Source organism: Xiphophorus maculatus, chromosome 23, assembly GCF_002775205.1.
Source record: "Xiphophorus maculatus strain JP 163 A chromosome 23, X_maculatus-5.0-male, whole genome shotgun sequence".
NCBI classification, from domain to species: Eukaryota; Metazoa; Chordata; class Actinopteri; order Cyprinodontiformes; family Poeciliidae; genus Xiphophorus; species Xiphophorus maculatus.
In genome coordinates, this window is record NC_036465.1 from 27,251,487 (window position 1) to 27,275,689 (window position 24,203).

The 24,203-nt window shown below is 39.4% G+C and overlaps 1 protein-coding gene across 4 annotated transcripts in view; it reads right to left on the minus strand.

Moving 5' to 3' along the window:
* LOC102222637 (X-linked interleukin-1 receptor accessory protein-like 2) overlaps positions 1 to 24,203 on the minus strand; it is a 392,716-nt gene that overhangs the window by 322,565 nt on the left and 45,948 nt on the right. For all 4 annotated transcript variants that reach the window (XM_023328865.1, XM_005807613.2, XM_023328864.1 and 1 more), the window contains exon 2: positions 436 to 544. In XM_023328865.1, the coding sequence (XP_023184633.1) occupies positions 436 to 523 (88 nt within the window). In that variant the 5' untranslated portion in view covers positions 524 to 544. The remainder of the gene's footprint in view (positions 1 to 435; positions 545 to 24,203) is intronic.

Here is a 24,203-nt window from a genome sequence, read left to right on the forward strand (position 1 = left end):
ACGCTCGCCCCCAAGGCAGAAAAGGACGAGCGGACACAAACCCGCCCGGGCTCCCACATACGGTTTAGGAAGTGGAACGTTATCTGAAGTGGCGATAGCGGGGGAAAGGCGAAGCCAGCTAGAGCAAACAAGTAGCAGATAACCACTAAATCGAGTTAAGCGCTTCGGGAGCCGCCGGAAAGCACAAGAGCGGGGAAAATTACAGGGGAAAGATAGATGTGGTATTTATTCGATACAGAAAGGCTGAAGAGTTTGAATGAGAAAGGATGACGAGGCAGCAAACGTCGACAGACGGCCGCGGGGCGTTTGAGGACAAACGGAGAATCGGTGAGAAATGAAAGGCGGATGGAGAAATTTCAGGGAGAGAAGAGAAGCCCAAGTTTTTAGGGGAAAGGGATCAGAAGGACTAGAGCTTTCATTCTTTTTTAATCCTACCTGAATTTCTCTTGGTGATGTACTTGACATCGTCACAGGCTCCCGAGGCAAAGAGGAGGAGAAGGGAGAGGAGAGATAACGTCTTCATCTCCCTATTCGCCACTGGCTCCTGGAAGTGGAGCAAAGAAAAGAGTGTTAGTGTTCATTCATTTCAAATGGAGCTGCACAATGCATCAAATCGCAATTGATTTTTCAATATCAGTTCTTGGACGCAGTATTAGGTAGGATATCACGTTTCAGCCGCCAAGTTTAAAACTTTCCAAATTCTGGAAAGTCCAATCGAAAGTACGCTGCTAAATGAGCTAATGGAGGACAAAAATGAACTTACTGTTACAAGAGAATCGTTTATCCGCTATCAACAGTGGCCATGCTAACTAGCATTAGCATTAAAGGCAGGCTGTGTTGTGATGAACTATAGCTTAGCAAGGAGCAAGTGGGAGGAGGTGAGCATGGGAGTGACTGACAGCGCTAAGACCCTCCTCCTGGCTCTGATTGGTTGATTCTGACTGAGTGTCGTATTTCTACAGTTAGCACTGGGAGAAGGAAGAGGAGCTCCACTCTTTCCACAGATTATCTATCTTATACTGTCACAACATTAGGTAAATATATGTAAAACAAACACACACATACACACACAAAAACTTCTTTTTGTAAAAGTTACATACTGCAGCTTTAATGGCATGATACTGGGTTAAATAAAGGTCACACAAATTGAAATAATTTGAACAAAGACAATTTAAAAAGAGAGAAAGCTGCCTGAGCTTAGAGAGATGCTCTATTTGGCAGCACAGATTGAAAATAAAAAAATAAAAAGTAATGATGTGGTTTGTGTGCTACGCTGTAGGAGGAGTTCTGCAAAGAGGATAAAGCAAAGTTTGAAAAGCATAAAAAGTGGCACGCTGCCATTTGTAAAGAAAAATACGAGTGTGCAGTGGTTTCAATTTTACAACCAACACAAATATGGCCAAAAAAAGAGTGATGACAAAGTAAAGTTTGGAAGACGCTGTGATATATTATTGGTTTTTTTAGCTGAAAAAAGTAAAATTTTCTCAAACTTTATTGAGTTTAACCAGTACCCAAGAACATCAACGCTTCGGAGGCACTAGCCGTCGCAAACACAGTTTAATATTCACCCATGTAAACTAACTCTGATGTTCTCCTTCTCCAAACAGAAGCGTGTACACACACGCACACACACGCACACACACATCCACACACACACACAACAGGAAGGACAGAAGTGAAAATAAAGATTAGCTGTGCCAGCACTCGCTTCATGATGATAAATGGGAATTCAGACGTCAGCTTGAATTCTGATTGAAATCTCATTCGGCCCACATGAACAGTGGGACAGCAGATGACACGGTTCAGGACGGCGCCGATACGCCAGCCACCGTTTCGTGCTTTTGATTATTGGCAGCTCAATAATAGAACGAGAATGCGAAGCAGAGAGACCAAAATGTAATATGTGATGGCAAAAAAATAATAATAATAAAAAGATGAAATATTCTGCGTGCCGTCGCCACTGTCAGCCAGGCTCCATCTGTTTATTTCATGGAGCTGCGCTCCCCAGAAACTTTTATTTTTAACTTGAAGAGGGAGAATCAAATACAACTGAACTGTCTAAAACAAAACTTTAAATCTTTAATTTCTTCACCCTTAGACAAACCTATTTTCTAGCGAAGATGGTGATATGACATAGAAATGTTAGGGGTGTGTGTTACTGGACATTTTGGTATCAGTGCAATAGCAAGTAAATACAGTGCTAGTATCAACAATACAGATACCTTTTGAAATATTTATATAAGTGAATAATTTGGTCACTTGATTTAAGTTAGTTGATTGTGATAAAATACAAGACAAAGATTTTAGATTTTTTAAAAAAAAAAACAACAGAAAACAATGCACCAGAATAGAAATAATTTCCTCGTTAGGTTTTACAGACTCATTGCAACGTGATGCTCTGGATCCCGGCCTGCAGCGTCCTGCTGGAGAACCAAAATACTGCTACTACTGACGAGGACTGCCATTGGTTTTAGCTGTCAAGTTGTCAACATAATGCGCTAAATCTTAAACGTAGCGAGATATATAAAAGAAAAAAGGATGCAGCATTTTGCTACTAATTGTCAGCTTTAGATGGCAAGGTCCCAGGGTGTCACATTTCACAGGTCAGTTAAAAGTTTTAATAAAATATTTAAAAAAATAGCGAGGGAGAGGGAAGTAGGTTAGTTATGCTAGCTTGACATTGACTATCTTAACATGTAGATATGCTGCAGGATTCAGTGTTTTGGTTCAGTTAAAACAGAAAAAATGCGACACGCACACCGACTCTCTGACAGATCAGCAGTAAAGCAGGAGTTTAAATGAGCTAATTGACCACAGCTGTGTTCAGACGATCACTTATTAATAACCACAAAATACACATCGAGCCTGAACACATGATACTACAGCAAACTGAATGTACTCTTCTTTGTGTGAGAAATGTTTGTGTGCTGAATCCTGATGTACTAGCGGAGCTGTTGTCAGTCCATTGCCATGGCGACAGTGAGAAAATGGAGGAATATGAGTGGTTTTGAGTTGATCCTTAATGGTTTTTCTGTGTTATTTTCCCGTTGCTGTGGCGCACGGCACTACATTAATGACACCTTCGTCTCCAAGTTTTATTTTGTGAACAGGATTGTTCCACTGCGGTGGCATGCAATGTGTCTATTACACACAATTGTTTTATTTGGATAAATTTGGAACAGTTAGGTATGTAACCTAAATAGGAATACTGCTTTTACTTCAAGGGTTAATATTCAGTCATTTTCATATTTTAATTTGAATATGATAATTATACACCTTTACATAAGTGTATGTTTTGGAGTTTCAGTAAGATTTTCTTATCAGCTGCCTGAATAGATAACTGTGGTTAACGGGGGAATAAAGGCAGCAGACATTTTGAGTTCAAAACATTACTAAGTTATGAAATCCTGTTCTCAAACTGAACATATAAGCTCTTAATATTTGACCTTTGAATTCATGTCACCTGGCATGAACTCTGAAGAAACTAAAGTTATTTGCTGGGCATAACGGAGAGAGAAACTGTAAAAAATGATCGATCTTTTCAAGCTTGTAGCGATCTTATACCAGTACTCACCTGGGTATTGACAGAATTGATATTTAAATCGACACCTCCAGCCTTAGTGGTGATATTCTGTGGAGTGTCACACACCACCAACAACCTGCTGCGGGGAAACTGACTGAAACGGCATCGTGACAGATTATAGGCTGCATCTGTGCTGGATGGTTATCGTAACGGCGTTTATTAGCTCCTGCTAAAAAAAACAGCTGTTTCTGCTTTTTATTCACTTAATCACCAGCACTGGACTTAATGAGCACTTCTTTGTATGCAAATGTAAACCTTTTGTTGTGGCCTTGTAATAAAAGAAGCAAATTACTCTACACTGTATGAAATGCCAGCTGGGAAACAAGTCAGCAGCAGTTGTGCTCAGTGTTTTTCTATAATTGCGTTGCAAATTTTTGATGTTGTATTTCTTTAGGCCTCCAGAAATCACTAATTAAAGAAAGTTGATTGCAAGGAAATGAATCCTCACCATGTCTGAAAGTATAAAATTTTAGACCCAGTACGTAGGCACTATGCAAAACCAGGCCGCATAATAAGGTGATACACATATTTCATAGCTTTATGTTTCACAAAATAAAATTCTCGTCTTCACATTTAGTCAAGTTTGCTTTTGAGTCAACAGAGGAGGTAAGGAAAGACACAATTTAAACAGATTATGTGTTATCAGACTAAGTTAAGTACAGATAGTTTATTTGAATGTAGAACATGTAACAGATAAAAACGTAGCCATTTATTATGGTACTTCAACTCGAGGTTCTAGGAAAGACTTGGGTACATAGTGTAGGATAGAAAAACCTATGGAAACTCTACCCATTGATTTTCCTTGGTTTTGATTGGCTGCACCCCCACAAGCAGAAATACGAAAAACTAGATGTTTGCTTTTGCAGCAGTGCTAAGATGGTTTCCACAGTGTGTATTAATACATATTAGGGTAATCTGGTGATTGAACTATTAAATACCTTTTTTGGGGGGCAGGGAGGACCTAAATATCCACTGTGACTCTGACCACTATTGCAGAAAAGTGCCTTCAAAATTATTCTTGGTATGTACCAAAAATGCATCAACAGGCATAAATCGTATTAACATGTCAACTTATTTAAGTAACTTGTGGCGAATGGTCTACCAAGTTTCTAACTAAACATTTATGGAAAGTTAAACCACAAACACCATCCAGGAGTTCCAGTATCAAACACGACCCGTCCAAAAATCCAACATGGATCACCAAATGTAGAATGCAAAACGTATGTTTTTCATTTTGCAAACACATCAGGAGTACGAATGGAAACGCGAGAAATCTAAAGACCATAACACAACATGACAAAATCAATTTCTCATAATATATAGTGAAGGAATACAGACCAAATTTAGCTACATGTGAGCCTTCAATCGTTGCTTCCACTTGTAGCTCAGTGACGGATGTTTCTTTCTGGGAGGAGCGGCTTGTTGGAACCTCACTCTAACATTCATCAATTCCAAGCTAATCCAGGTGCTTTAATGAGAATAATATAGCTGCACATTAACGTTTCCTTCTCTGTCTAACTTCATTAACCTCTCCTCACTCTCTGCTAATGAGAGGAATGGGCTGAGCCGTTTGGGCAGATGGGTTTCTAAAGCTGGTCAGAGCTTCTGAGAGGTTTCACTAACTTCAAAACTCGGCTGAACTGCTGATGTTTTCTGGAAAACAAACAACATGAAAAGGAAAACTCTTGCCACAGGCAGGGATGTTGGTGGAGCTCACGTTGTTTGACTCCAGATTATCGATCAGTAACTATTTACTATTGATTACTTTAGTGGGATTGTAACACAATTAGCTACTTTGACACTTCTTGATTTCCTAACATTTAAACCAGAAGTTACTAACTTACCCAGACCTACTTAAAAGTTTGTTCAACTGTATTTAAGCATTATTATGTTTTTGTTATTATAGCATTATTAGCGTCAATATTATCATCATTGCTGTTAATACTATGAGCTACTATTATTAATACTTTTACCTACTGTAAGCACATATTTGAATGTATTTGATTAATCCACAATCTGAGAGGAGAATAAAGGTATATTGCCACAATTCTTATAAATAGGAAGACATCATAGATGTGATGTTGTTGGAGATAAGTTTATACTTTTACCCGCTATTTTGAACATTTATTATTTAATGTATTACTGCCATTTTATGTGTAATTTATAATATTCAATAAGCTTCAAAATTACAAAAACTGTATTAAGCACTGCCGAGCTGACAATATCTCATAGTAATAAAGCGTTTGTGACTCTTTTCAAATCAATATTTGAAAAGAATGCTCAAATATGACTTGATTTTACTGCATTTTATTTCTGGGAAGGTGTTATATTAATATTTCAACCTCGTTTCCCTGTGGGTTTATTCTCATTTCCGTCCATTCACATTTATGACATTTGGGAAATTCTGACCTCTGATCAAACCAAAATAGCTTTCAGTGACCTCCTGCTGGTGAATATTGTTATTGGAGTCATATAATCCCATTCACATTATGAGTAGGGCTGGGAGGTGATACTTTATATGATATAGATATTTTCCCACAGATGCAGTACATTAAAAAAAACTGATTCACGTCTAAACCATGATTGATTCTGATGTAGTAACTTTTCACTCAGCAGGATATGGTTTGATGCATCAAATAAGAATGAAGGAGGGAAATAATGTCATGTGACTGAGCTCACTTACAAAACACCTGGAACTCAGATAACTAAACAATAAGGTTCAGTGAAATATGAAAAACCTGACAAAACACATTTCTTCAAAATTGATTTCTCTGGAAAATGAGCAAACATTGCAAAGAGGGATTGTTGTAATGAAACATGAACCTGTCAGACACACGGAGCAGATGGATGCTCCTTATTTGTACAGCTTTGGTCTCATAATACAGATTTTATCTCCAATTTTTCAGAAAAAATTGTTGATTAACAGCAGCATTTTTCTTTTTGTCCCAGCTCTCCTGTGAGAGGTCATTAATTATGAAGCACGCAGGAAGTCCGTGTTTGTTTTCCTTCCAGGTGTGTGCTGTCAATTCTGTCCAATGGGAGCAATGATCGTCAGCCGTTTGGGTTTGTTTACAAATTGGAGCTCACTTGGAAAATGTGCAATGTGAACGTGAAGTGTACCAAACAAAAAATGTCAAAGTCTGCTTTTGGACTTTCCTGGTATGAATATACCCTGAAACAGAAGATAAACTGAAACCAGATTTTTACTGGCTTAAAGCTGCAGTACGAAGCTTTTCTAAATAAAAAAAAAAAGAGAGAAAAAAAAATTACCATTTTTTTATGCACTTCCTAAAAACATCACCACATATGGACAGTATAATATGACACTCCTCTCTGTGCTGCTATTGCCGTCTGAAGAAACACATCTTATGACCAAAAATGAACAATCAGAGAAAGGAGGCGGGTCTTACCGCCATCAATCAATCTCGAGAACACACTGCTAAATGCGCTAGCGACAGAAACAACTCATCATTGCAGGAAAACTGTCTATCATCATCGGTGGCTATGCTAACATTAGCTTGACAGCAGGAAGTCATATGGTAGAAAAGAGCTCCATGTAGTGGCAGGCATTACTGACAAGGCTTAGGCCCCGCCTCCTGGCTCTGATTGGGTGTGCCTAGCTAGCACTGGGAGAAGGTGAAAGGAATTAGATTTTCTTTTACAGACTATCTCTCATATTGTACCGTCACAACATGTAAACATTTTTTTACAAACTTTGCATACTGCACCTTTAAATTACTTCAAGTTTAATTTCATCTCACCAACATTTCAAAAGTTTCTTTAAATTCTCTTAATAATTACAAAGCAGCACAGTAAATGATTCAACACGTGGGTGTAATCTCAAATAGGGTCACACAGGAATATTTTGGCTATCATCAGAGTTTTTCTTTTAATTTAAGACAGAAGTTGAAAAAAAAACAAACAAAAAAACTTTGCCACACTATCCCCAACACACCGCAAGTGTATTTTCTTGTTTGCATGTTTTTTGCTCCATCTTGCATATCAAGCCGTCCTTCATCTAGACCAGAGGCTGCGGTTTTCCTCTGACGCCGTTGGTCTCACACCAGCCGCCTCATTACTAAACGCTGCGCTCTCTCTATCTTATCTTGGCTTGTCGCCCCCTCAGCGGCGCACCGCGCTCAGCCTCCTGTCTTTCACACATAAAGACCTGACACACTCACAGACACGGGAGCACCGGCGGCTCGTTTGATGTATGATCCACCATGAACACCGACCGGTCTGTGAATGGAAGATGATGTGTAGAGAGTTGGAGGGGTAAAAGAAAAAAGAAGCTAAGATATGGTAAAATATATTTTTAAAAAACCAAAAAAACATCTGCAGGATACTATAGTTGGTTATGAAAACAAATAAAAAGCTGAGAATACTGATTTTTGGTCAACATTATGTCTGGGTTTGTAGTCCTGGCTGGACAGGGAGTGTGGCACAGAACAAAAACTATTAGAAATCTTTCATCCTCCATGATGCTTCGCTTCTCTGCCTGCCTCTCTCTGATACTTATATTGGTATTGGCCAGTATTAGTCAGTTTTTTAACATATCGGTATTGATACGATAAATAAAACTGGTCCAATATCATCAATATTTATTTCAATCCTGCAGTGTCGAAGAGCAAGCAGTGTCAAAATAGTCATAATGCTAAATGTATTACATCGGTAAATATCGGTTAGCGTCCATAGCAGCAATATTATTGGAAATCGGTGCATTTTTTCATGTCAATGCATCCATAATGCAAATTGTTACACACTGCATCTACTTTGAATAGTTAGAGCAAAATGTTACTTTGTATTCTTAATGGGTTGGAAACTGCAATCGAAATATTCTCATCTTGAATTTAAATTCAAAAACAGGAAGACAATCTTATTGGAAGATCTACGTGATTCAAGTAGCGCCCACAGAAGCAAGTTAAGAATTACAAAATATAATGATTTACCTTTAATATCGATCTTAATCTTGAAGTCAGTTTTACAAAAGAATGTTGAAAAGCAGTTTAGGAGCAATGTACCTATTAAAAAGCGTAATTGTTGTATATTATTTTAAATTTAGCAACACTTTGTATGAACTATAATTAATTTTTCCTGCTATGTATGTTCAATCTGTCACATACTCTATGTATTGTATGAAGTGTGTTTTTAATGATGGACCCAAGGAGGGGTCGCTGGGTAAAGCTAATGGGGATCCAAAATAATAAACAGTTTTTAAAGTTTTTTGTTTTTGGTTTTTTTACATTTGGGAGAATAAAGTCGGTATTAAATCTATTTATCCCAAAAGTTACTTTTTGTATATGGTTTTCGTGAGAGACAAATTTTCAGAACTGTTTTCATGCTAAAATGTCTACACACACACACACACACACACACACACACACACACACACACACACACACACACACCCACACACACCCCTCCAGACCACTGTCCAACACACTCACACGTTCTGATAGCAGGCTATTCTTGTCTCCAGAAAACCAGCAGTGAGCCATTAGGCCACCTATGCCACTCTGCCCATATTAAAGACAACCTGCAGCCTTTTTCTGTCCCACTGACTCAACCAAAATGCAAAGGAAATCTGTGGTCATTATTAAGAACAACTAAACATCAACAGCCCTGGATTTTCTTTTTCTAGATTTTTTCCACATTAAAGCCAGAAACCTCAATATGTCGTATAGGAATTTTATGTGGTAGACCAGCAAAAATTAGTGCATAATTGTGAGGTGGCTTTGTTTAAATCCTGGGAATGTTCTTCAGGTGACAGAAGGCTGATTTTGTAACCGGCTTTATGTGACTCTGAAGGCTCAGGTCTGACTCACTGTGACTCCCAGACGTCGGCCCTGTGATCGCCGGTTTCTAGCTGTAATTACTGAAGCTGAAATCAAACTTCTACAGGTCCAAACATTATATGGTGCATTTAATGGGGCAGTTTTATGTAAAATCAACTTTTTTTTGTTGCTTTTACATCATGTTATGTGATTCCCTAAGAAACATACGTGGACTGTTGCTTTGATTGTTTTATGCATGTTTGAGAAATCCTTTAATCTCCATGGCGACAATTCAGCTGTCCTGGGTGGACCTAGTACCGCCTTCAAGGACGAAGCTCCTCCTCTGAGCTGCAGCTTCTGAGACTTCCAAGACTCCTCCACTCAGCTCCTCTAGACTAGCCAACAGCAATCAGCAAACACCTGGTGGAACTGCTCATCAGCTGAGCTCATTATAGGAGCCACCCCTCAGTGAAACGCTGGTAAAAACATTGTCAAAGGGTTAATAGAGGAGCCGTGTTGTGATGGCTTCCTGAAGGCGAAGCTTTAGAAAGAGCAGGAGTTTCTTAAAGAGACAGTGGCCCAATTTCAAGGCGTTAAATTACGAAGTCAAATTTCTTTTCATGTTTCTTATCAGGCTATTACTTGATTCTGATATTAAATGTTGCTATGTGCCTGCAAAATTCATAATATTGTCTCTTTAATAGAAGGCCGAAAGGATTTCCAGTCAGTTGTTGCCCAGTCTATTATAGTCACATCTTTGGAACATTTAAAGAATATAAAGTAGAAATAATGATAATGCTGCTGCACTGCAGTGAACCCAAAGTGAAATACACTTAAATATTTGGCCATGTTACTTAAGGCTGCTCTACGTAACCAGGAAAAATTATAGTTACATACAGCAGCGGTATTTGTTGAAACTATCACTATGTTGTGACAGTACAATATGAATCAGATCTTCTGAAAAGATTAAACTCCTCTGCCTTCTCCTAGAGCTCCCAGCACCAACAACCAATCAGAGCCAGGAGGCGGGTCTTAGCGCTGTCAATCATACCCGTGTGTGCCGTTCACCCCATGGTCACGATGATGGTAGATAAATACATTTTCCTAATCTTTTCTCCTTAACATTTGGTGAACCAGTATAAGTTGTAATCTGTTTCCTACTCGTCCGTGTCTCCCGGTGTGGCCTTCGCCGGTTGTAGGAAAACTCGGTTTGGAACTCTTCCACCAGAAACGTTCAACACAACACGGCTTCTCAAAACTCTCATAAAGTGTTTCTGTAATGGCCTGACTCACTGTAGAGGAAGTTAGGAACTCATTAACCGTCTCCAACACGACATCTCCAACTTTTCTTAACAACCTGCCACAGAACAAGATACGAGAACTCAAAGTACATCAGAACGTAAATGCTGCCGACTGATAAAAGTAGGAGAGTACTTTAAGAACGACTGGTGCGTCTGCTTTTTTAAAAAAATTTTGTCTAGCAGGTGAAAGTAAGAGCAGCATGCAGAGACTCTCATTATCCAGTTCCTGGATTTCAGACCTCTGTTTGACTTGTCAAATTAAAAGCATGCAGATGGAAACATTCGCACAAGGTTTCTTTTTGTGTCAAAGTCTGAGGTATTCTTTATCTTATCATGACATTGTACGTGCATATGCTAATTCTCGCAGTCCTCACACACGCACACACACACCCCCACATAAAACCTTGTCAGTAATGAAGAAATGTTGTGCAAGTTGTGTTTTTGCCACAAATCTGGGAGAAAATGAGAGCGTTCTGTCATTTAGAGAGCTGCTCTCAGATCAAATCTCAAGGTAAAATGGAGAGAGGCACAAAATCAGAATACCTGGTAGTAATAGCTGCTAGACAAAAAGTTATTGAAGTAATGAAAGTGAGTATCAAAGGTTTGAAGTTGTATTGGACATGAGGATTTCATTCCTGGATGTCAACGTGATCACTTTTCGTTTTCAGAAGCACCGTCACTTTGTGGTTTGTTGACATTCTCGGCTCTCAGTTGCCCAGGTGTTGGTTGCGTTGATATTTCGACACGTTGGCAACACCTCCGAATGTCCTTTTAGAGTTTTCACCTTCGATGTTCACGTTTGGTTTTGCAACTTCTCCACCACAAATGATAGAGGCGAGGCGAGAGCTAACGTTGATTCCTTCTTATATCTGACATTGATCACTTCTCTTTCTGAAATGATAATGTGAATGAAGTTGGAAGTGTTGTACTTTCTGTTGTTAACCAGTGTAGCTTTGGCATGTGCATCAGAATATAACTGTAAGAATTTTACGCAGAGGCATTTTTGAAACCATTGTTGGCATTGCAACTGAAGTCTATTATTGATTCGGTTCTCCTGTAATTTCTGAAGTATAACATTGTAGGTTCTTTTTGCGTAGAAGAAAGTGTTAAGACCTCATATCAGAACCTGAAGTTAAAGTTCAGGTGCTACTGAAAATGCTTTTCTCATCTTCTGTTTATGGAAATGAAGTGTAATTTTTGAGTAATGAGTTGTGCGACAAATGTTTATGTGAAGAAGTTTGTTCAAGCCATAAGTCATTAAAAACCATCCTCCAACTACTTCCTGTCGTCGTCTTCTTCGTGGTTTGTGCCAGCGGCAATGTCCGGTTTTTGATCATGTGACTCTTGTGATGCGAAGAAATGTTTCCATTGCAGTTTTGTAAATTAATCCAATTTTGATACAAAACCCCCACCTCATCCTAGCGCCACAACTAATCAAAAAATGTATTTCCAGAATGTCAAATTGCGCAAAGGAAGCGCAGCCTCTACTACGGACAACACCATTTGGTCTGCTATTTGCTATTTATTGATTAGGTTTTTTGCCCAAGTTGCCTGTAGGGAATGACTTCCAACTTCTACTCAAAGCAACAAAATCAACAAGTTTGGAAGACTTTCTGCTGTTAGAGGCACGTCTCAAGTCTGGTTTTGATCCCAGATCTTCACATCGTCCCACACAAGCAGAATCCAGCTTCAACGCGTCTTAAAGTCTTGCAAAGTTTTGGCGAAGGTTCTCTGCGCTGAATCTAAATGTTCTGCCGTTGGGTGTTGTGTGTGAACTGTGTGTGGATGCGTGTGTTTGTCAGTGTGGGGGGCCGACTCAGCGTGGCTGGTGCTGTGTGTGGGTGGACAGGCAGACAGCGCCCTGCCCTCCACCTGACAGCCAGCTCCCAGAGAAAAGGGAAGATACGAAGGAGAGAGGGAAGGAGAGACGGAGTGATAGTGGCACAGAAGAAGACTTTAAAATATTACGACAGTTTAGCTTACTGTGTCCTATTGTTTTGTATCTCCAGACTGTATTTGACTCTTTTATTTCTATTATATGTTAGATAAATGTATTGATCTTTCTCCTTGATCATTAAGTCTTACATTTAATCTCAGTGTTATGCATTTCTGCAACCACAGGGTGGCAGTAAAGATAAAAAGCCTTTAGTTGCAAGTCGTGGAGGTGAAAATTGCAGATTCTGCATTGTAGAGGTGAATCTGCTGATCAACCCTGCTACTGGGAACTGATAAGGAAGAGTAATGCTGTCAACTGATTAAAAACCTAATCAGATTAATCACTAGAACAAACTTCGTAAGGCTGGTTGAAGTTCCTTCTGCCGAACTTCGACCAACTAAAATGGAAGCAATTATTGGATTTTTGTAAAATTACATGTGAATAAGTTTGTTCACGCAGTAGGTCATTACAAAACATCGTCCAACTACTTCCTGTAGTAGTTGGACGAGCGGTCTTCGTCTTCGTGGTTTGCACCAGTGGCAACGTCCGGTTGTTGATCGTGCGACACGAAAAACAGCGTTTCTGTTGAAGTGTTGCAAAATAAACCGATTTCTATTCAGACAGAAAAAAAACATCGTCTTAGCAGTAAAAATTTTGTATCGAAAACCAAGTTTATTTCGAAATTGGCCTATTTCCATTGATCGAATTCATTTTGGGAATGTCAATTTTGTGCAGTTATATGTTCCAGTTACACTGGTCAACAGACAAAAATTAGTCTGGGGTTTTCCAACTGTTTTCGGGTCATGTTGATGAGCTGAATCCAAAAACCACATTGGTTTTGCTCCATCAGGTCGACTTTCTAAACTATGGAGCAACATGAGCATCAAAATTCACAACTTGTTCTCACATCTGGATCGGTTTCCTGACAATCTGGATCAATGAGTGACGAGCAGGAGGAGAGACTCCAGAGAGGAAATGGAGACGTAATGTTCAATTCACATGGACTTACTCTTATCTGTTGTATCAACCTTCCAGACCTCTCAGGTCTTCCGGTTCTGGTTCTGCTCTGGATCCCCAGAATCAGAACCAAAAGAGGAGAAGCAGCTTTCAGCATCTATGCACCACAAATTTGGAACAAACTCCCAGAAAACTGTAAAACAGCTGAAACACTGACTTCTTTTATATCTCGACTAAAAACCCACCTGTTTAGGATTGTATTTGAAACGTAATCAATTACAAATTTAATGATGGAACTTGACTTAATGTCATGGTTTGATTGTTGATTCTATCTTACATTGTGTTTCTGTGTTTGTTATGATGTAAAGCACTTTGAAATGCCTTTCTACTGAAATGTGCTATACAAATAAAATGTGATTGATTATCAGTGTTTATTATTCAATTTACAGAAATCCAAGTTTGTAACATTTAATTAATACACTGCTAGAAAACCATTGTTTTTCTCCTAAAACATTTTTTGAGATGAGCAATATTAATGGAAATGAACTGATGTCACATAAATGTCATCAATTAGTCAGAAGATCGAATTTGTCTAGATCAGGGGTCTCAAACTCCAGTCCTCGAGGGCCGCTGTCCTGCAGTTTTTAGATGTGCCACAGGTACAAAACACTAGAATGAAATGGCTTAATGACCTCCTCCTTGTGTAGATCAGTTCTCCAGAGCCTTAATGACCTAATTATTTTATTCAGCTGTGGTGCAGCAGAGGCACAACTAAAAGTTGCAGGACACCGGGCCTTGAGGACTGGAGTTTGAGACCCCTGCTCTAAATCAAATTATAATAAAACCTGACCTGATGGAGAAAATGTGGATGTCGTTTTTGGATTCAGTGGAGCAAAAATAGTCCTAATTCAGTTGAAAAAACATAGACGACTTCCAAAAAATTGTTTTTTATAAGCCAATGTTACTGACAAAAATAGAAACCCGTTCCAGCCGTATGAATTGTTTTGCAATGTACTTAGCATAGGAGGATTTCGAAGCTTAACGGTATGACTGAAACAGTAATGTTCAGAATGACTCAAAAAAAAAAAAGATGATCTCTTATTTACATATGTACCATAAACATTATTATTTTTAACCTGCAGACAGAAAACGAAGCGTATGGTTCTCTGGTGAGTTACCGGCGGTGGGAGGGAAATATGGCGGGACAGATGGAAAACGGGGCAGAGAGAAGCTGCATTCTGTCTCCACGGCCCGTATTGGATCACCGTGATCCCAGTTTGGCTCTGATCGATGGGATAATTATAAATATGGCTTAGAGATATATTCATATGGCGGCTTCAGTCACATTCAGCCAAATCGTCTTCTGCTGAACACGGGACACTGAGCTCTACAAAACGCAACCGCAGTCTAAAATCTGGACTGGATACACTGTCGACGTAAAAACCAAACAACAACAACCCTCAGACTAATGGAAGTGAACCGTCAAAACATAAAGGATGTCAGGGGCGTTCCACTTTAACACTGTTTGGCATCTCCACAGTGGACCGGTGTTCTGCTAGGACGTCTGACGTCAAAACACGGGCCGACGCTGCGCCCCGTCTGTTTTCATGCACTGTCATCACGTAAAGATCTGGGAATCTTTTTGTTTGGAAAAAAAAACAGCAAGAGAACATAGTGAAATTTTAGCTGAATAAACGTCACAAAGATCCACATCAATCTGCTTTCTGAGAGAACCTGGCGAAGCTCTGGGGAGCTCTGTAACCACGGCTCCAACGTTTCTGATCAATGAGTCACTTCAGGATCAAACTTTCCGTCTCACACACTCTCATCCTGGGACACACAGACGGTCACCAAATTGAGCTGAAATCGCTGAAGTTAACTCTTTCCGGACCTGTTGATCCCACTTTTTATTCACAGGGACGGCCGTGGCGTTCACCTCGTCTTCTTCTTCAAAACAGTTGATTTTTGCAAATGTCTCAATCAGTCAAAGTCATTTCCTTTCTCTGATTGTGTTTCCTGCCGTCTTTCCTCTGGTCTGTTTGTGGTGTTTGGACCAGAAGACAGGTCCAGTCATGGCTTTAAAAAAAAATTTTTAAAATGCTTAGTGAACACTGGCTGTGTTTCTATTTGACATTATGAAAAGAAATGAGCTCAACAGAAGAATGCCAATTTTGAAAAAACTCTTGTTCTTCTATATAGACGAGGATCAGAACCAAAGATAAAGACGACGATAGGTTTCCCGATAATATAGAATTGAAATAAGTGAAATGTTTATCTTTTTATGACTCACTTTATGTCTCTTAAATTCACAAGAAGAATTTAATATAGAGAAAGCTAAAACGGCATGTTCTGGTTCAAGTACGTGAAGTATTGGAGGTTTTATTTTCAGGTACAAAATGCTGCTAGACAGGAATAAAAAGTTATTGCGTAGTCAGTGGATTTTTTTGCATTTTTCTTTGTGTTGTTAAATAATTGTACATGACACGCAAATTGTCAGGATAGTAAACAGTCAGATTTTCTCTCCCCCTTTCATCTAGCAACAGCTTTTGAAAGAATGGCAGCCATATTGGATTTTAAGGTCAGTGTTGGAGAAAAACCTGCATCCTTCACACTTACACTGCAAAAACACAAAATCTTAAGTCATTTTTGGTTTTGTTTCCAGCGAAAATATCTCAGAATACTTAAAATAAGGCAAAATCAACTTATAAGTAACTTTTCAGCAAGAAATAGGAACTTGTTTTAAGTCAATAAAATAAGTCCTTAATATTAATGAAAAAGTACTACTTCCACTGGCAGATTAGTTCCCTTTAACATGGGAAAAATGTCTTGTAATAAGTGATATAATCTACCAGCGGTAGATTGTAAATTTTAAGGAATTATTCTCTTAAAACAAGCTTCTATTTCATGCTGAAAAGTTACTTGTGCGTTTATTTTTGTCTTATTTTAAATGTACAAAGACATTTGCACTAGAAACTAGACAAAAAATACTTGATAAGGTTTTGTATTTGTTTGCAGTGTAGGAAGACATTTTTGTCAATTTGTTCAGGTTTGAATTTAGAAATTACAGTAAACTGGAACCCATCGTTTGAGCTCTTATTTTGAAATGACAGCTACGGTTGTGGTTTTTGGGTAAACATAGTATCAACCGAGATATTGTGCTTGTTTTAGAAAAAAAAGCTTCAGAACCCTTTTGTTTCTCAATAAGCAACAATAACTTAAAACATTTACTTCATTGCCAAAGGTTTTGGCCGTTTTTTAATGCAACAAACATGTTTAAAAAATGAAAAGCAACAGTTTAAATATCCTCCTTGTTCCTTTCTGACACGTTTTGTTTGAAAGTTTTTACCTCAGACATGGCCGGCCGTGTCGTTAGCCGTGTGAAGGAGCGAGGCGCCGTCCTGTAACCTCTCCTCGCCGCTAAATGCTTCCGCTAAACGGCGTGACGGTGAGGAAACGGGGTTCTGCTGAGAGCAATTAGGTCGCTCACTGAACAGGTGGTGCTGCATTCATTAGCACACTCCCGCGCAGAGCGACACTCCGCGTTAGCAGTCGTTTAATCGTATTTCTGTCCTGCAGCCTTTTATTTCTACATTCTGACGCTTGTTTTTTTTGGCAGTCGTTTTATTTTAGTTTATGGCATTACCGCATGTTTACGCAGCAGTTAGCACCCCCTGCTCTGTTCCCACGGGAGCAAATAACTTGTGCACGTTACTGTCCCCCCTCCCCCCCTTTTTTTTTTGCACCAACGCGGGGAGACCCCAGGAGGCTCGTCTCCTGCGTGGTGAGTGGAAAGCAGCTGGCTCCCTCTGACGCCATCACACGCTGCGAGTCGGCTTGAATCGATCCGTCAGGTTGATGTCGGTACGGCAGCAGCGGCTTCTCTCTCCCAGGTGATTATTAATATTAATACAGTGAAAACTGTACAAATGTGGAACTTTTAGCATAAGAAGATACTCATTAATCACCACCAGAGACCACTTCAGGGCTCCTTAAAGGGGCCAGGTTATGTGTTTTCCAGCCATACGACGCCAGTTTACAGCACAATCAAGTCACTATATTACCTTAAGATGTTATAAAAATCTTACATTTTCAGTCAGTGGCGCAGTTGGTAGCACTGTTGCCTTGCAGCAAGAAGGTCCTGGATTCGATTCCCAGCCGGGGTCTTTCTGCATGGAGTTTGCATGTTCTCGCTGTGCATGCGTGGGTTCTCTCCAGGTACTCCGGCTTCCTCCCACAGTCCAAAAACATGACTGTCAGGTTAATTGGTCTCTAAAATTCTCCCTAGGTGTGTGTGTGTGTGTGAATGGTTGTTTGTCCTGTATGTCTTTGTGTTGCCCTGCGACAGACTGGCGACCTGTCCAGGGTGACCCCCGCCTCTCGCCCGGAACGTAGCTGGAGATAGACACCAGCAACCCTCCCGACCCCGTTAGGGACAAGGGTGAACAGAAAATGTTATAAAAATGCTGTTTATGTCAAATCGTCACTTTCCTAATATTATGGACTGAATGCAAAAGTGACTTTGGCAAAAAAAAAAAAAAGTCACCATCTCTTTCTTTCTAAAAGATGTTTTAGGCAAAAACAAAATTACTCTTGGGAAAAAATGACGTAGACCATTATTTTAGGAAGGTGATGGAATAGGCCTTTAAAGAAATGTAACATTGGGCCTCTGTCTCTTTAAGAAACTGCTCTGCTCTTTCTGAAACTCCGCCTTCAGGAAGTCATCACAACGTGGCTCCTCTAATAACCCTTTAGCAACTTTCTAGCATTTCACAGAACAGTAGCTTACAATGAGCTCAGCAGATGCTCAGTTCCACCAGGTGTTTGCTAATTTCTGCTGGCTAGTCTGAAGGAGCTGAGTGGGGGAGTTTATAGGGAGGTCTGACTGTGAGGTGGAAGCTTGGAAACTGCAATTAAGGGGAGGAGCTTCGTCCACGAAGGCGGGGCTAGGTCCATCCAGGGGTTTGTCACAGCTGAATGGTTGCCATGGTGATTAAAGAATCTCTCAAACTTACAAGAAAGAATCAAAGCAACACTCCAGGTATGTTTATGATGAGAAAATCACATTGTAACATGATGTAAAGCTAAAAAGATGTTCAACTAAAAGTTGAACATCTTAATCACAACAAAAGAATAAAAACTGATTCTTCTAGTTTCTAATGGCAGAATGTTGGTTATGTTGGTTTTTGTAGACTTTAGTTCATTCTTTTGGTTGAGGCGTCTAATGGTTCATTCAGAAAACGCAAGAAATAATAAAAATTGGGTACATACTGTAAAAATCAGTGTAGATTCTTCTTACAAACATGTCAATTAACTACATTTGGTCATGAACAACCACTATGACTGAAGGAGAGTGTGCAGGAGCCGCAGAAACACCAGACACCGGCCGGGCGCTGACCTTTGGGTCGAGTCCAGCGGCTTTGACGTTTGTCGGTGTCGTAGCTGAACCGTAAATGTCAGAAGAGTTGCAGGTTATTCCCAAATCTATCTGCTAATTCAGATTTCATGAGAACACAAAAGGCTTAAAGCAGCCTGGAAAGCAGTGGAGTGGAGTTAGATAAATAATGGAGATAAAGTTTTACTGGCACCAGTAGGTTGTCTGTGTCGGTAACCAGACAAAAACTGAAAGAGAGAGAAAAATCAAGAAAATGTGATGTTTAAAAACACAAAAATGTTCATTACATCGGTTACTATCGTCATCAAGTAATGTTGCTAATAACTGACAATGAATTGTCATTTTACCAGAAAATTAATAAGCATATTTTTTGACTAATTTCTTTTACTTCAACTATGAGAAGAATATTAAAGGGGCAGTGTTATGTAAAGTGACTATTTTGAGTTTTACATCATGTTGTGTTATTTCCTCACCAGAAACATACCTGACAATTTTACATTTGAGAAATACTTTAATCTCCCATGGCAACCATTGAGCTGTGCAAAATGCCTGAGCACCGCCTTTGAGACAAAGCTCCTCCCATGCTATTTCTCCCTTCAGCTCCTTCAGACTAGCCAGCAGCAATTAGCAAACACCTGGTGGAACTGAAGATCTGCTGAGCTCATTATAGGAGCTACTTCTCAGTGCAACGCCGGTAAAAACAAAGCAATGTTGTGATCACTTCTTGATGGTGGAGTTTCAGAAAGAGCAGGAGCTTCTTAAAGAGACAGAGGCCCAATTTCAAGGCCTTAAATTGAAAAGTCAAATTTCTTTTAAGTCGTATTTGATATACATATTACATTTTTATAACAACTGAAGGTAACAATTCCTTGACTAGGCTAATAAACTAAATTATGTGTCTGGAATATACATAATAACTTTAACTAAATGGTTGAAAGCCAAGACCAAAAAATAAATAAAATTAAATAAAAAAAATTACCTGGATACATAAAGCACACAACTACCTGATTTAAACGAAAGCTTAAACAGCATGAAGGGCAAAAAATCATGGCAAGATTAAACTCTCTCAAAGGCTAAAGGGGAGGATCCGTGGAGTAGATCATGTGGAAAACACTAAATTAAGGGGAGGGAGCCATTTTGATGTATTGAATTCGCAGTTCACCCACGCAATTTATGATCTGCTCAAACGGCAAGAACAAAACGCTCCGAATGGTCCTACTCTGCTCGTCTTCGAACTATCCAGTCACTCTCACTCCGCACTTACACGCTCAACCTTGAAACCACCTATAAAATCAAATTATTATGTCATAACAACCAGGCCCGGCTGCCTCCTCACTCACCGGCTTTAGCTGTCAGCCTTTTCCACCAAAATGAAGAGTTTGAAAAATGTGTTCAGCGTTGCCCTACGTGGCAGCTGCCCCCCCCCCCCCCCCCCCCCCCCCAGTAATGGCTGGAGTTTAGCGAGAAGGCTGTGATAAAGCAGTGGCAACCCTGAAGCTGCTGCTTACCACGTTGATAATGGATGTCAGCAAGAGCAGCAAGGCGCGTTCAACTTTACTGGTATGCAAAAAGGAAAAGCCGTGGAAATAAAAGGCGGCATACTAGACCTTGAAGTGAACGGGATCTAGCAAAAAAAAAAAAAAGAAAAGAAAAGAAAAGGGTTATGTTGACTGCCGGTCCTGTAAGTCACTATGAAGGCAATGAGGCAGAGTGTGAGCCTTCATCATTGGGCTTTGGTGAAAGATGTAATAGGTGCGTCTGTCCTTGTGTCCTGAAGGTAGTTAAAAGCACAGTACGGTGCAGCAACATTAACTTCACATAGGAGGAATCACATATAATTAATCAGCAAATTTTCTAACCACAAACTTTTAAAAAATTTACGATAACTCCTAAAATCGCATCTTACAACTGCTTTGCTTTGGTTTGGAGTAGGAAGACACTTTCGTCCTGCACGTCTGACACTGCAGCACATGAATCCGAGTGCCAAAAAATTACAACATTTAAAACAGAATACTTTGCGTATTTGACATTTTTTTTAATTTTTGTCATGTTTTCAACCCTCCCTCAGAGATGGAGTCATTTAGACACCACGAGTTTTCTACTGTGTGCAGTCCGGCAGGGTCTCACTGACCCCATGTGACCTTTTCCAGGTTTTTTTGTTTAGTTGTGTGTGTCTGGTGTTGGAAACTGACCGTCTGACCGTGACATTTGCTGCTCTCTTCCTGAGCGTCGCGCTAAGGCCGCCGGGGGGGTTAAGAGACTGAAAAATCTGAAGGGCGTCCGCGATTTTTGACAAATTACAATTAACTCTTCACTACACTTGGCGCAGCCAGACGCACCGACCTAGTCAACTGGACACTGAACTGATCGGAGGCTGACAACATGTTAAAGAGTTATAGACGGGACGCTTTGGAGCGAATTTAGTTCAGAAGTGGACCAGGAGGAATTTATGAGACTGTGCCTTCAAAAGCCACCAGGTGAATCCTTCGTAATTTAAGTGGAGCCGTTTAATTTCAGTTTTTATTAGTAGTTATTGCGACCACAGTGGTTTCGCCGTGCATTTTCAAAGTGCTGTGTTCTGAAAGTAAGTTATTTGTACACTTTCACCCAGCTGGATTGTTAAAATTAATAGCAGAGAAACTAAATCATTGTCATCTGGAGAAGCTTATTTCCCTTTTTTTAAAAACTGTGTTCTCCTTTAGGTTTTGCAAAGCCTCGACCACAAGCCACAGGGCATCTAGGCGCTTATATTGTGAGAGCCTTCGTGTTGTCGGTGGGGAGATGCAATCAGGGTTCTCGCATTAGAAGAGGTGTGCATAATTGCTCAGGGCTTGATGAGAGCGCACCGTCTCTCTGGAATCAGACGCTGCAGCCGGAGCAGTCAGACCTTCCACGCTGCCGCATTCAGACGGGAAAATGTTTGGAGATTCTGATGTTTCCAATCAGCATGTGGTTCACTTCTGCCTCACATCACAACAAGATGGAGACATGTTGCAATATGTCGCTGCATGTTCTCAGCGTTCCCTTAAATCTGATGTTGATGTGCTTAGTTACACTTAGTTTAACTCCGTTAGCATTTCCGTCACATTACCTTAATCATATATTTGTGTCATTAAAGCCTCTGCAATCAAATTATAGTGGAAGGATGTGCTTGATGTTCAGCTAACAGTTTTCATGAAAACCGTTAGTGGATGAGATGGACTTGGAATTTTATCGCAATATTTTGTGATATTGTTGTGATAACAATAAAAATGACGAAGAAGATTTTTATTTTTTCTCTTTTAGGTACCTTTATGCATTTCTATTACAAATATAAACTAATCTTTGTCTATAATGTAAAAAAAAAAAAAAACACACAATTTTGCAAATGTGGTGTTTGCATTAAATGAAAAATGCAAGAAAAACACGTAGATAAGTTTGTTCACGCGATCAATCATTAAAACACACGCCGCGCTTTCGCCCTCCTGTCACTTCCTGTCGTCGTCTTCTGTGTCCGGTTGTTGATCGTGTGAGTTGTGTGATGAGAAAAGTGTTTCCGTGGCAAAATAAATCAATTTTGATCAAATCCCCCACCCCCAAAACAAAACACCTCATCCTGGTGCAAAAACATTTTTATCAAAAAACCTGAGCTTTTTTTTTGTTTTGAAATTGGCACATTTAAAATTAATGGCAAATTGAAATGAGGGATTTAATGTCATGATTTCTATTTGTACAGTTGGTCAATGAACTGCGCAAATTGTTACTGCATGGCACATCACTCATATATTGCTCCTGAAAAACATTCTCATTTGAATTAAGCTTCTTCTTAAAGAAAGTGATTTGTATCACTAAACCATGTTTAATTGTATTTTCAAACTTCCTGACATTTCTTGATTCTCTCGTTTAACAAATAGTGGAGAAAACTGTAAAAATAACGTTTCCAATAAACCTAACAGTTATGCCTTTTATTTAACATCATTAAAATGTATCAATGAATCGATAAATTGAAAGTCTTATCATAATAAATCTTTCACAACACATATATTATGGACATTTGGACATAACCAGCATATTTTTAAGATTGTAGTATAAGAAACATAAAATACATTATTTTAAGCTAAAATGCTTCTCCTTTAACTGCCATTTTAACAAAATTATTAAACATAAAATGTTGGTTTGAAACTCTGCATGGCAATCGTTTTCAGTGATACATAAGAGTTATTTATTGACTGTCTGTCATAAGACCTTGTTTCAAGCATTTTGACTGATCTCTGTACCGAATCTGTTAATCTGGACGCTTTTTAGCTATTTCAAAAGCAAGATAAAGACAAGTTGTCAGAAACGGAAACAAAGCTGAAGTTATATTCACTGGACCAGAACCCATTTCATATATTCTGAACTTCCCCTTTAAGATATTCTCCAGAAGATCTCAGCAAATCTAAAACTCAACATGGACTGATTTTTATTTCTATTTCCATCTTATTTTTCCTTTTGTTTATTGATTTTTTTTTGTCTTGCGCCATCTCTTTCTAATCTGCACAGAGACAAAACATGGATTAATGAAAACAGAGTAAATATTTGATTGTTTAGTTTTTTCTTTTCCCGTCAGTTACAAAGAACCCTGGCTACCAGCCAGGAAACCCCCGCTGTAAGCTCTGCTAAATTCAAAGCGCAGAAACTGTCTGTGCGGCAGTCTTTTGAAACGTTCGCCTTTTCCTCCTCGCTGCATCAAAAACGTGAAACAGCAAAACACTTTCCTGGGGAAAACCCCTCATCTTTTGCTTTTGAAATGAAGAATGAGAAATAACCAGAATGCCACAATTGACGGTGTGCGTAAGCAGCGTTTTTTTTTCTTCTTCTTCTTATTTGCCATCACATAAAGCTGTTCTGCTGACGTCTAATGTTTCTGAGGCCCTTTTCAAATGGAGATGGAAATCACAGCAGAGAAACAAGCCACTTCACATGAAGTGCTGAGTTTGACTTGTGTTGGGAGGTACGGGCGAAGCAGAAAGGCTGCGCTCAAGTGTTTTCTTTCTGTTATCTCGTTCTATGGAAAGCTGGGGCTTTCATCTTCAGCGCAATTATGCTTCCAGCATTTTACTCACTTTTTTATTTTTTATTTTTGGGGTTTTGCTTTGGAATGCAAGAGTACAGACAAATAATTGGTCAAAGCAAACCCAGACATGAGCAAAAGTGTTCATTTAGGTGTTGATCTACTTTGATCGACTAACACAGCAGCCGATACTTAAAGGGGAAGTGTTCTGCAAAACTGACTGTTTTT